At 39.0% G+C, this 12,443-nt stretch overlaps 1 protein-coding gene across 1 annotated transcript; it reads right to left on the bottom strand.

Annotated features, from left to right (window-relative positions):
* Positions 1-755: 755 nt before the first annotated feature.
* APOBEC2 (apolipoprotein B mRNA editing enzyme catalytic subunit 2) lies at positions 756-12,031 on the bottom strand. Its single transcript, XM_073616052.1, has 2 exons — positions 11,735-12,031; positions 756-4,921 (listed from the first exon to the last, which is right to left on the bottom strand). The coding sequence occupies exons 1-2, from the start codon at positions 11,872-11,874 to the stop codon at positions 4,357-4,359; spliced, it is 705 nt and encodes a 234-aa protein (XP_073472153.1). The 5' UTR covers positions 11,875-12,031; the 3' UTR covers positions 756-4,356.
* Positions 12,032-12,443: the final 412 nt, after the last annotated feature.

The following is a 12,443-nucleotide window of genomic DNA, read 5'->3' as shown; positions in this document are numbered from 1 at the left end:
ATATATATATATATCTCCATATCCTGGGGCCCTTTACTACAATCCCACAACGGGCCCTTTCACATGTTCTGCAGTGAGCTCCCTTCCTACTGTATTGGGGCCCCCCCAGGGTGGCAGAAAACAAGAGATATATGTCACCAGCATACCAAGAAAATATAAGGGTCCAAAGCAGTGGGAAAACTATCAGGGTTGCAAAGGTTGTCTTGCCACCGGGCCCTGGTGTTCTGCCACTGTGGGGTTCCCCAGCCTCCTCTTGCTGTCTTGCCCCTGCTATTGACAGTGCTGGTCTGGCATCTCTTGCAATTTACAGGCTGGTTCTCCTGTCCTAAGGACGGGAGAAATCAGTCTGTTTTTTCAGTAATTGAGAGTCCTGGCGGATTCCTTCATGCAACTCGCTCTTCTCCCTGCCAATGAGGATAGAGGGGAAGGAGCAGATCGGGCGGCCGTGGTTGTGTGAGCGCTCACATTATGCAGTGTCAACGAGCAGAGGGTGGGGAGAGGAATCACCCGCAGGAGCTGACTGGGGATGCTCTCCCTCTCAATAGAGACTGTGTTACTCCAGTGGCGGCCCAAGTAAGATGCAGCGCATCCGCTACGAATGCAAACGAAAAGACATTGCCTTTTTGTAAAAAAAAAAAAAAAATTTTAATGGGGGGCACATGGTGGGGCACAGCATAATGTTGGGGGGGGGGTCAGGGCCCCCTCTGTCCCTCCCTAGGGACGCCATTGCTCACTGGCCCAAATAACCAGAACACAAGTAGACACATTTAGGAAATACTCAACACACTTTTAATTTTGACCAAATAGTGGAACACAAACTCATGTCCACGGCAGCCATTCTTTTCCAAACCACCCGCAACACAATAAAACAAAAAAAGTTACATAATAAAGGAACAATTAGCATTGTCATTCCAGTTCTGTGTAATCCATTCCAAAGAATTATTTGCTTTCTCATATATCCCAAAATTCAGACATTTAAAGCATATCTAACCCCCCCTCAAAAAAAACATTGTAATATATAGCAGCTTACCAGCGTGGCTGCATTCATTTTTTAAGCTCACAGGAAGTGACAAGGACACTGTACTTCTGGAAGATCAATCATTTTGCTAACAATACTCTTAGCCCAAAAAAAAGAAAACTAACAGAACCACCACATCTAAGGATTGGAAAGCTGCAATATATTACATTTTCATGCTTGGGTTTACTTTTTCTAAAAGTACCAATGTATTCAGGACTTAAAACATAATTGGTTTATCAATAAAAAACATACTCATAGCAGTTGAAAAGGAGGACATTATAAAACAGAAACATAAAGAAGTGCTAACAGGATGAATAAAAGGAAACAGAAAACATACACTAATTGAAGGGAAACAAATGTATGCAGAAAATTAGTAAATGGAAGCAATGTACGGTAATAAAATGAAGAGATCAAGTAAAGGGTGAGAACATGAAAAGATCACGTAAAGGGAAGACAAGGGGGTATGACATATTATTCTAAAAGCCTCTAAAATCCACCTTTATTGGACTGAGCTTATTCAAAAACTAAAGGGACATACACAGGGGCCAAATTTGGGGCGGTGTTGGCTGGTTCAATAGAAACCGGCTGTCATTTAGCTCGTGTGTACGGCAGCTGGTCCGATAGAAGCTGGTCATTCAGCCGGCTTCTGTTGAAGGGGCATAACCAAAAAAGGTCTGCCAAGCACTAACCAGTGTGTTCTGGCAGGGGAGCTGTCCCCCTAATAATTGCTCAATGGGGGAGATCGCTAATCTAATATTGCATTGCATTGTTCAGCCCGCTCGGTTGCAAAAAAAACAAAAAACAATATTTTGTACTAGGCCTAAAACAACATTTTTATAGGCCATTATCCATGGTAATGTCAGTACTGTGTATTACAGATAGATCAGCTTGGACACTTTCTTGATTGTTGTTGTAGATGCATGAAAGGGTGCTTTAGGATATAAGTTGAGGGTGAAACGGTATCTAATATGGCAGAAGTGGACCAAGTAATGTAAATGATCAATGTACACAAAAATGGTATTTTAATTTTTTGGAGATGTTACATTTCTTATATCTTTCGGGGACATAATTACTAAGATGTCTGTGTTTTTTGGGATTGTACACCTGCTGTAGTCAATATGAGAAGATCCTACACTCCCTCTTGAACTTTTTTTTAATTTTTTTTTTTTTTTAATTTTAGATCATGGAAAAATGCAATCAGGACTGTAACCTCCAAGGATTAGAAGGGTATGGCAGACATATGTGCTGGATCCTCCAACAGCAAAATCTAAGATATCAGGGACTGACTAAGCCCACCGGGCTTTACCTAAATATATCTCTTTTGGGTGGACTGACCCTTTAATGCCAGTATGTAAAACTCTTCTTTGTAGGCCATATATAGTCCCCTAAATTCTTGCTTGTGGCTCTTAGTAATGTCAGAACACCATCTGTTCTTCAGGTATTACTTAAGTAATTTTGCAGCAAAATACTTCAGGAAATGTATTACACTCCTTTTCTCTGAGATACAAAATTGAACATTGTAGTTATTACTCTAATGTTAATTAGCAAAGTACTATAATGCTTTGTTCTTGAATTGTGGCGCTCAATAGACATTATAGTTTTCAGATGACATAAAAATGAATTAATGCAGATAGATTCAAGTCACAACATGTAAAAAACACCTGTTAGAAAATGTACTTACCTTACAATTGGCTTCTGCTTTCGAGTAGGTAACATCATGGTCCTTCTAGTGAGATCTCAGGGTTACATGTAGGCAGGTGCAGCTAGCTAGTCTGTTACTATATGGCTCTGTGCCAGAATGGTTTCAGGCTACAGTAGACAGTGTCATCAGGTGCTAGGCCCCTTTTAGATCGAGGGTTAGAGGTGGGGGCTAGAGCGGGTTGCAAAAGGCTATTCCCCTGCAGGGTCGTGGTAGAAGTGTACCTTTTGGAGGAGATGCCTACAGAGAACCCAATCCTGAGAGTACTGATGACCCTGGGTGGAAGGAGAGACTGTTCGAGGGAGATGGCTGCTTAAAGTGCTGCATATGCTTTCACATGTGACTGGTGCAGACTGTCAACTAAATGTGATTGACTATGTATTGTTGAGTGACTCTGGAATGTATGTCAAAGTGATGTAACTTTTATGGCATTTCCTGGGTACCATCAGTAAAGTTCAGCAACCCCAGGAATGTCATGTGGAGGCCTCTGGCATGAAGTGGGGCACAATATGGTAGAGGGTTTGGCTTCAGCAGGAGGGACAGTATTCTAACAATGACAGGAGCAGGGCAGGGACTCTTGGGCACCATTATTAGCCAATAGCAAAGTGCCTCTTACATGCTGAGTACCCCAAATACAACATGGTGATGGAGCATCTTCTCATGCGATTTGAGATACTAAGCATTCCCTGGGATCTTGCTGTAAGGATCATGACTTGACTTTCATTAGTGCAGAAGCTGCCAGTAGGATACAGTGAGTATGTTTTCTAACTTTTTCCCCAAAAGTATGTTTTTTTACAGCATGCAGAAATTTGAAATACAAGGGAGTCGTGATATAAAGATCACACCTTGCATTTTAGTTCAAGGTCCACTTTAAACTGAATCTCCTTTTTACAATGCTTACCATTTAGTTTTAACCTTAGATTTAGCTTTAAACTGCCAGTTGGGTTGAATGAGCAATTTATTTATTATAAATCATTATCCCAATGATGCACTTCATTATTTGAAGTCCTATAAACGTAAAAAAAAGGCTTATGTCCATTTTTTATGGTTAAGGTACACTGCCAGCTCATTAAAAATAAATTAAGCAGCCTTAATGCAACGTAACACATAATAACATGTTGCCTTGTTGCATGTGTGCAATGCACAGAGTAAATGGTCACATACTTTACTGTGGCTTACCACTTGTGTATTTTAAAGATATTTAACATTTATAAACTTTTTTATTTATTACTCAATTGTTACTGAGGATTATCATTTACAATTATTAAATAGATAAAAAAATCACTTTACAAAAACACTTAACCCCAAATGTTTTGACATTACTGTTTTTCATTCTAACTATATGTATAAATGGGATCTTCTCCAAGAAATCACAAACCATTCAAAATAACAATATACGTACATTTTGCATCTGTATGTATCACAATTCATAAATTATTGCAACTACACTAAACTAGCAAATTCATTTTAGTAAAAAGGTAGCATTTAGTAATTTCCTCCAATGGAGAAGAAACGAAGAAAGCAAGATGTATATGGTAAGTCTGAGAACCAAAAATAACATTTGTCAAGAAAGTAACAAGCCAGGCCAAAATCATCTGCAGCACACTGTACTGTGGCATTTCAGTGGCACAACAGTTGCTTATCTCAAAATTTCTGCAAGCTTTTCCTCGTAATATTTGGCATTTTCATCTAAATCCTCCCAGGGTATAAAGACTTCTTGCTCGCTCTGTTGCTCGACTTGCCCTTCTTCATCTAATATGATGTCAGGCTCCACAAAATTTTGCCATACGTGCAAGTAGTCGGAACTTTTCATCATCCGAAGCTTACAGCCTGCAGAGCTTATAGCTCGCAGTGCCCCACGGATTTCTGATTCTTCCCACTGGAAGAGCCGTGCCACAACCAAGTGAAGTTTTAAAGTTTTGTAACGTCGTAGGCACCGAGCAATGGAGGCAGCACAGTTGACACAGGGGCTGGATGACACATAACATGTTATAGAAACTGGACTTGAGGAGATGTATTGTGGTAGGACATTGGTGAAGAACGCCTCTTCTGCATGGGCAGAGACATGCTCATCCTCTAAGTACCCACGGAAGATCTGACCTTCTGCTCGTTCCACAGTGTAGCACAGAAGAGTTTTATTTCGTCCAGAACTGTACTCTACATTCTTAAACTGGAACTTAAAGGAAGAGGCAGGGATGCGACTCCTAGAGATAGAAATCAGACACAGTTATTATAGGTTCCTACAAATCATGTGTTATTAAAAATATATAAAATATTGAAAAAAAAAGTTATTTAATTTTAGATAGGGTACTAAAGATTTTACATTTTTGTGATATCTTTACTTCTTTCTATAAGCTCATTGGATATATTTCCCTAATTTTTTATCTTTGTGATGGCTATAGAAGAAATGAATGATTGTTACTGGAGCAGGAAAGCATGGGCAGAAAAAAAAATTCTGTGTCCCTGTGTTCTGTGTCCGTAGGAGAAACTACTGTACTCCTCTGCATGTTCATGTATTAATACTGTGTACAAGACTGGAGACCTCGTTTACAAAATATATTGATTAGATAGAAAGAGACTAGAGGCGGGAAATAAAAACAGTGCAAAGCCTAAGAGATAAAACATATCAGGAGAGACTGGAGGAATTTAATGTGATTGTAAAGTCTAATTTTTTTTGTTAAAAATAACAAACATGTTATACTCACCTGCTCTATGTAGTAGTTTTGCACAGAGCAGCCCGAATCCTCCTGTTCATGGGTCCCTCTTGGGTACTCCTGACCCCTCCCCTCCCATTGAGTGCTCCCAAAGCAAGCAGCTTGCTATGGGGACACCTGAGCTAAGCCACAGCTCCCTGTGTCCATTCAGACACAGAGCGGTGGCCCACCCCTTTCTCTCCTCATTGGCTCACTGACTTTAATTGACAGCAGCGGAACCCAATGGCACTTCGCTGCTGTCTCAGCCAATGAAGAGGGAGAGTCCCGGATAACCGAGTTTCTCATGCAACATCGCTGGATCGAGAGGGAGCTCAAGTATTGGGGGGCTGCTGCACACAGAAGTTTTTTTTATCTTAATGCAAAGAATGCATTAAGATAAAAAAACGTCTGCCTTTACAGTCACTTTAATATCTACTGTCTTGAGAAAAGGAGGGAAAAGGGAGACAAGGCTGAAACCTTTAAATAGATTAATGGTTTCAATAAGGTTTAGGACAGTAGTATTTTTAGTGTAACGCTAAGATCAAGAATACAGAAGCATGACTCTAAAGTAGCAAAAGGAACATTTAAAGAAAAACTAACCCTACAAATATTATTATTATATTGTTTTATAGGAAGAGTAGTGGATGCTTGGAACAGACTTCCAGCAGAGAATGTGAGACAGAAAGTGAATTTAAACAGACTTGTAATCGTATGTCTATACAAAAAGCAAGAATCGAATTAAAAGTAAAATAGTCTTGATATACCCGTTGGTCTATGTTTCTGTATCGAATAGGGATACAGATGACAGTAAAACATTTTAGCTTTAATCATTCCCAGCTACCCAAAATGTAGCTGGAGTTTTGCTTTAAAATATAACTACAGACATAGTAAGCTGTGTCACATGCTATGGCACCCAGCAACACAGGGAACCGAGCAGTACTGTCTGAAGGCATAATGATGTATTTAGGCAACTGTAGCATATGGCAACTAATTTTGTAAACGGTATGCAAGCAATTTGCAATCTGAATTTTTAGCTGCTGTTCTAAAAAGGCATACTTCTCATTAGTAGCACAGCCTTTAAGATAGAAGTTTGGCTATGGTGCCCTGTCATGTACATTTATGACCCTGTATAATAATTAGGATGACTATACCACAGTACAGACGTTAAAGCCTGCAAATGCCGATAGAGGAATCACATTCACCATTGTTTACTCCACCTGTCATGTCACCATGCAGAGGAAAGGGCGAGTTCCATGCATAGGGGCAACATAAATTCTTCCTTTACATGTACTCCCTGTCATACAGCTTTCTGTATTATATTGCCTGTAGAACCATTACTGTCCATCAGATCTTTCTACCATATGTTACCTTGTGTACTTGATAATACAATACATAATATTCTTGCATTTGTGTCGTACTGGAGAGAGATAAATGCATCCCATGTGCCATAGTTTCTTTCTTTGGAAGTATTGCCATGTTAGAGATAACAAAATATATTCCCTTTTGCCTATGTGATTGTGATGCCCTGCAAAAAGCATCTGTCACCGTAACCTCTCAGTGTCACAGAAATGTTGAAGATATTTTTAGCTTTGCTCTAGGCTTCTCCTATCATCTGTCATCGCTATATTAATCCAGAATATCTCACAGCAGAAACAGGAGTCGCCAAACGTATTGTCAGAGATTTCAGCATGGTTACTGTTTAGGCTGGGGGTAGGGATTGCAGTGGACAATACCTAAGGCTGATCATATGCTTTGCTATTATTAAGCAATGAGACCAATTTGAGCATCATTGCAAAAATTGCACCATTTTTGGAATGTGGCATTGTGACCAAAGTCTGTCAAAGACATATTTTAGCCTGTTATATTAAATCTTTTCCAATGGAAATGTGAGTTTTGAAATCAGTATGCATTAGTCAGGAACAGCAGTAAGAAATGTTGGCTTTAGGAACAGGAAAATTGTGTAGTTAAAAACTTGTAAACTGTCCACAGAGAATAAAAAGCAATGAGATTTGAATCCTTTCCTACTTTATTTCAATATACAAAGAAACAGGTTCCTTTCAAAACTCAAATCAAATCAAATCAAGTTTCTTTAGCACGTTTGAATATTATTCAGGATACAGCAGGCTGACAAAATTACTAACAACATTTCAAGTATGTTGTTGCAGTGAATGTGGTATATTCAATCAAGCCACTGAAACAGGAGCAGTCAGGGGGGCATCTACAGAGGTACTTCCACCTTTGAATAGCACTTTAAAATGCACCTTTAAACTCCTGATTATGCCACATTCTGATATCATTATTATTCAGGATTTATATAGCGTCAGCAGTTTGTGCAGGCTTTACAATATTCTGAGACCGTAGAGTTACAAAATAATCCAAGACAGGAGGGTAACGAAGGCCTGGCTTATGCAGCTTAAAATCAAAAAGGGAGGGTCAAGTGATACAAAAGGTAAAAACTGTGAGGGAATTAATGGTGGAGAAAGTAAAAGTTTTGTTGTTACATAGAGGCAGTATACGCTTTCCTGAAGATTTTTCAGAAATTGCCTAAAGGCGGACAGAGTAGGCAATAGCCAGACAGTTTGGGGTAGGGAGTTCCCGAGGAAGGGAGCTGCTCTGGACAAGTCTTGAAGGTGAGCATAGGATGATGTGATGCGGGAACTAAAGAACAGGAGACTTGTGGGAAGTGAAAAAGAAATGTTTGGGTGAAATTTTGACAAGAAGATAGTGATGTAGCTCGAGGCAGAGTGGTGAATAGTTTTGTATGTTGCTGTTTGTATTTTGAATTTTATTTGTTGTGCAAGCAGGAGCCAGTTGAGGGACTGGCAGAAAGGGGTGGCAGACAATAAACAGTTGGTAAGGTGGATGAGTATGGCATACATGATAGACTGAAGGGAGGATAGCCTCTGTAGAGGTTTTTCATTTGCAAAAGTTGAGGAGAGAGATAATAAGGAAGTAAATAAGTGACTTGGTAGAGTCATTACCTAAGTAGGTGCATATTTTAGCAAAGTGATACAGATGAAGATGGTGAGATTTGGATAGTAATTGGAAGTGAAGCTGAAAGGAGAGGTCAAAGTCCAGGATTACACCTAGCACCCTGGCATGAGGGGAGGGACTGATAATTGTGCTGTTGAAGCCGGGTGAGGGGACATAGGGGAGAGGAAATATTATGAGCATAGTTTTGAAAAGATTGAGTTTTAGGAAGCAGTGTGACAGCCATACTGATATGTCAGTTAGTAAATTAGTGATGCACAAGGAGGGCGAGCTGAGGAGTAGAGAGATAGATTTCAATGTCATCAGCATAGATATGTTATCGGAAACCATGGAAATATATCAACTATTCAAGAGAGGAGACGTAGATACGTTGTAGATAATAGAAGAGGTCCAAGGACAGAGCCTGGAAGATCCCTACAGAAAGAAAAAGAGGAGAGGAGATAGAGTTGCAGGTAACACCAAACGAGGGCTTATAGGTAGGAGAAAAAACAGGAAAAATCAGAGTCTTGGAGACCAAGGGAATGGAGCTTTTCGAGGAGGAGTGGCTGGTCAACTGTATCAAAGGCATCAGAAAGTTTTAATAGTATGAGTTTGGAGTTGTGCTTATTGGTTTTAGCAGCTAGTGCATTGTTTATGTGCTTTAGTGGGGTAAATTCTATGGAGTGCTGCAGGCAAAATCCATATTGCAAGGCGTCAAGAAGGTTGGTAGCAGCTCAGATGGTTGTGTAGACTAAATGTTCTAAAAGCAACATGGTCTTATGCGTGCCAGTCTTTCGGCCACAGGTATACTTGTGATTTGTCTCAGTGGTATCCTTAAAGGGGGTGCTTTTTTAATTTGTTAACAAATAGAGAAAAAAAAAACATTACAGTACCAAACCTGTAAAATTATAGGATGCCTATATTATCCTTTTTAAGCCTGGTAAATAATAGTTTCAGTTTCTGGCTCTGCTTGTACTTGTCGCCCAGCATTACATGTAACATTTCGTGTAACAAATGTTAACAATGTTAAATGTTAGCAAGTGAGGTTAAAAGATATAACTGAGAAAACCTTTCAAAAATGTATAAAAACATTTTTTACCAGGACTGATGTAATAATATCCAGCAAAAAAGTCAGCTAGTAAATATCCAGGTGTGTTCAACTTTAGGAATGGGACTGGTTCATGTTTCTACCATGATAGGTGGTTTTAGTTTTATCGCAATATGTATATACAAATAGTTTGCTTATAATGCCCCTGCACAGCTTTGATCTTAACTGGTATTTGACAAATGCATGAGATAACTTCAAACATGTATTTATTAGTAATTTTATGAGCAAAACGATTTCTACCATGAAACTCTAAAAAAAACTTTGCAAACAAACATTTATGTCACCATCCTGATTTTAGGAAATGCTGTCTTTTAATCCAAAGATGTGTACAATAGGTGAACGAGAGCTGTCTCTGATTAACAGCTATACAGTGTTTTGCTCACTACTTACGTGGGGTATTGAGGGTATGAAACTAAAGAAGTAAAAATAGACACGTAACAGGGATATATGTATATTGTTTGCTGAGCAGCTGTGGTTGTGATTGTAACTGGAGAGGAGGTCATTGCTGTTTCTGCTTTGGGAAAAGTAAAAAAGTCAGTTTGTTGAAGAAGAAATTCATTGGTAACGATACCATTGAAAACTTCCCATTGTGATATTTATTTTGCAGGCTTTAGGCAACTAAGACAGATACATATTAAAGTTTCTTGAACCATCAGTTTACAGCACAAATGTAGCCTAATATTATATAACTATTTAGGCCTAACTAGGCTGTATTTGTGGTGAAACCAAAGCTTGTGGCCCATTATCCCAGAATAAGGAAAGTAAACCCCTTATTTTTTAGACTTATGATGGAAATATGAAATTCGGGATACTTTTTATTTTAAGGTGGAACTTCACTAGCCCCGTGATTTGTTTTTTTTAATCCCCACTTACCTACCAAACAACATTGTCCTTGTTTTAGAAAATCACCTGCTCAGCAGATGTAAAGTTGTTCTGCTGCAATCTGCTGATCAGGTGCACCAGCTCAGGTTCCACGCCACCATCTTTGTCCTACTCAGTCATTGGAAGCTGGCAACCTTTTCTGAGTTCAGGCAGCCAGTCTCCAACGACATGAGCCAGCTCCACCCACTGGCCGCTGTAAGTCCCTACTATTGCAGCCTCTTGCAATATGTGATGCGGTATCCCAGGAGGCTGACGGAGCAAGGTAATGCCATTCTCACCTAGGAGAGAATGGTGGTGGTGGTGGTGCTGGGCAAAAATAATAATAATAGAAAAAAAAAAAACTAAAAACAGACAAAATAAATTAAAAAAAAAATGGTTATTTATATTGTCGAGAGGGATGGAGTACAAGGTCAGTGGATCTGGGTGGTGAGGGTAAGAAAGAAAGATCTAACGTGCCTCAATCTTTTAATCAGCCTACTGAAAACAAAATCTCATATTCTAACAGACATGCAGTTGAAAATACCATAATGTTACTAGAGTCAGTAAGCACTGTAATCAGTATATCATACACACCATATACATCCCGTATACCTGTAAATGAAAAACCTGTATTTGGCCCATTACCAAAATTCTGCGTCTGACTCAAAAAGTAACAAATAACCATAAACGTTTCCAAAAGCAACTAATTCAATTTCTTGTTTCATTCTTCTGCATGTTAGCAAATTACAGCAAAACTATTACTGGCTTATGTTTCCTTTGTTTCAGCCCCTATTACAATGAGTTTTTCTTTACAAACATGAGATTGGCCTATCACCTGATTGACAATCAGGGAAATGTTATCTCATTTTAAAGTTGAATAATATCACTAAAAATGAAAAACATCATGAGATCAAAATACTAGCTTAGCTAACCCTGGTGTTTTAACATTTACCACACTAACTGAACAGTTCTCAAATATAGACAGTACATGAAAGCTGTATATGATTTTGATAAGTGTCATTGCACCAAAAAGATGGCAGATGATTGTGAAAAATGCCTGTAAGTAAATTCCCTGAACCTCAACAGACAGTTCAAACATATTTCATGAAAACGTCTAAACGATTAATGAGCTTGCCAGCACCAAACCCTCTTTAAATGAAATTGCAAATATTAAAGTACCATCATAAAATATATGTAATACGTTCTTAAACTACATCTAAAAGATATTTGAATAAAAACGAATAGCGTCTCATAAAACTTGGTGCTAGGACACAAAAGTGCAAGTACATGCTTACCAGTCTAACAGCTTGCTTTTACCTATATAGTGCAATTTATATTAGCATTATCATTGGTGACACAGTAATGTAAAGTCATTGGTAACTTACCCTTCCACCACCTCAAAAGGTGGTAGTTCCTCTTGTTCTTTCTTTTTTTCTTCACCATTTGCTCCCTGGCCATTTCCACCATTCTGAGCGGGCTCCCCTGGAGCTGCAACAGGTTCTGATTTGTTCTGGTTGTTGGACATGTTAATTTTTTTTATAGGATATATAAGTTAAAGAGCAGAAAAGCAGAAAAAGGAACGTAGCATGGGAGAGGCAAGCAACAGAAAGGATCTAGGGAGGCTTGCTGTAAACTGATAGAGACAGGGGTGGGCTGATAGAGGAGATGGTGGGAGAGCTGCCTTATCCAGGTTCTAAATATGGCGCTGGGGAGTGACAGTGACAGGGTGACCTCTGTGGAAATTATATCCCCCACTCCTTAACACTCACTTATCCCCTCATTGCCTGTGAACTGCAGCTATAGAAACAGAGGTAAATCAACTTTATTTCCTGTTAGAAGTGACAGAAAGTGTAAAGCTACTCAATTTAAGCAAATCGACAGGTGCGGGATCTAGAGGAACAGTTGTTTGTTCAAGAAGAACACAGTTTTCCTCTACAAACTGCATCATGCTTACTTCTAGAAAACTATTGTTGTGAAGCTTACACATAAAAAATGGAAAATAAAATGAACATTCTAGCACTAAGCAGCTGATTACATTTCATCTTCAAGATCCTATTATAAAACGTGGGTGTTAATGGTGGTCACAAATGCTTC

Source organism: Aquarana catesbeiana, linkage group LG02 (genome assembly GCF_042186555.1).
Source record: "Aquarana catesbeiana isolate 2022-GZ linkage group LG02, ASM4218655v1, whole genome shotgun sequence".
Classification (NCBI taxonomy): domain Eukaryota; kingdom Metazoa; phylum Chordata; class Amphibia; order Anura; family Ranidae; genus Aquarana; species Aquarana catesbeiana.
This window is presented reverse-complemented; position numbering and strand designations above follow the sequence as displayed.

Bases quoted from the DNA above. Each gene is read 5' to 3' on its own strand.
- APOBEC2 (XM_073616052.1), bottom strand. From the start codon at position 11,874: ATGTCCAACAACCAGAACAAATCAGAACCTGTTGCAGCTCCAGGGGAG. The intron at 4,922-11,734 runs GTAAGTTACCAA...TTCTATCTCTAG, and splicing joins CCTTTTGAGGTGGTGGAAGG to GAGTCGCATCCCTGCCTCTT.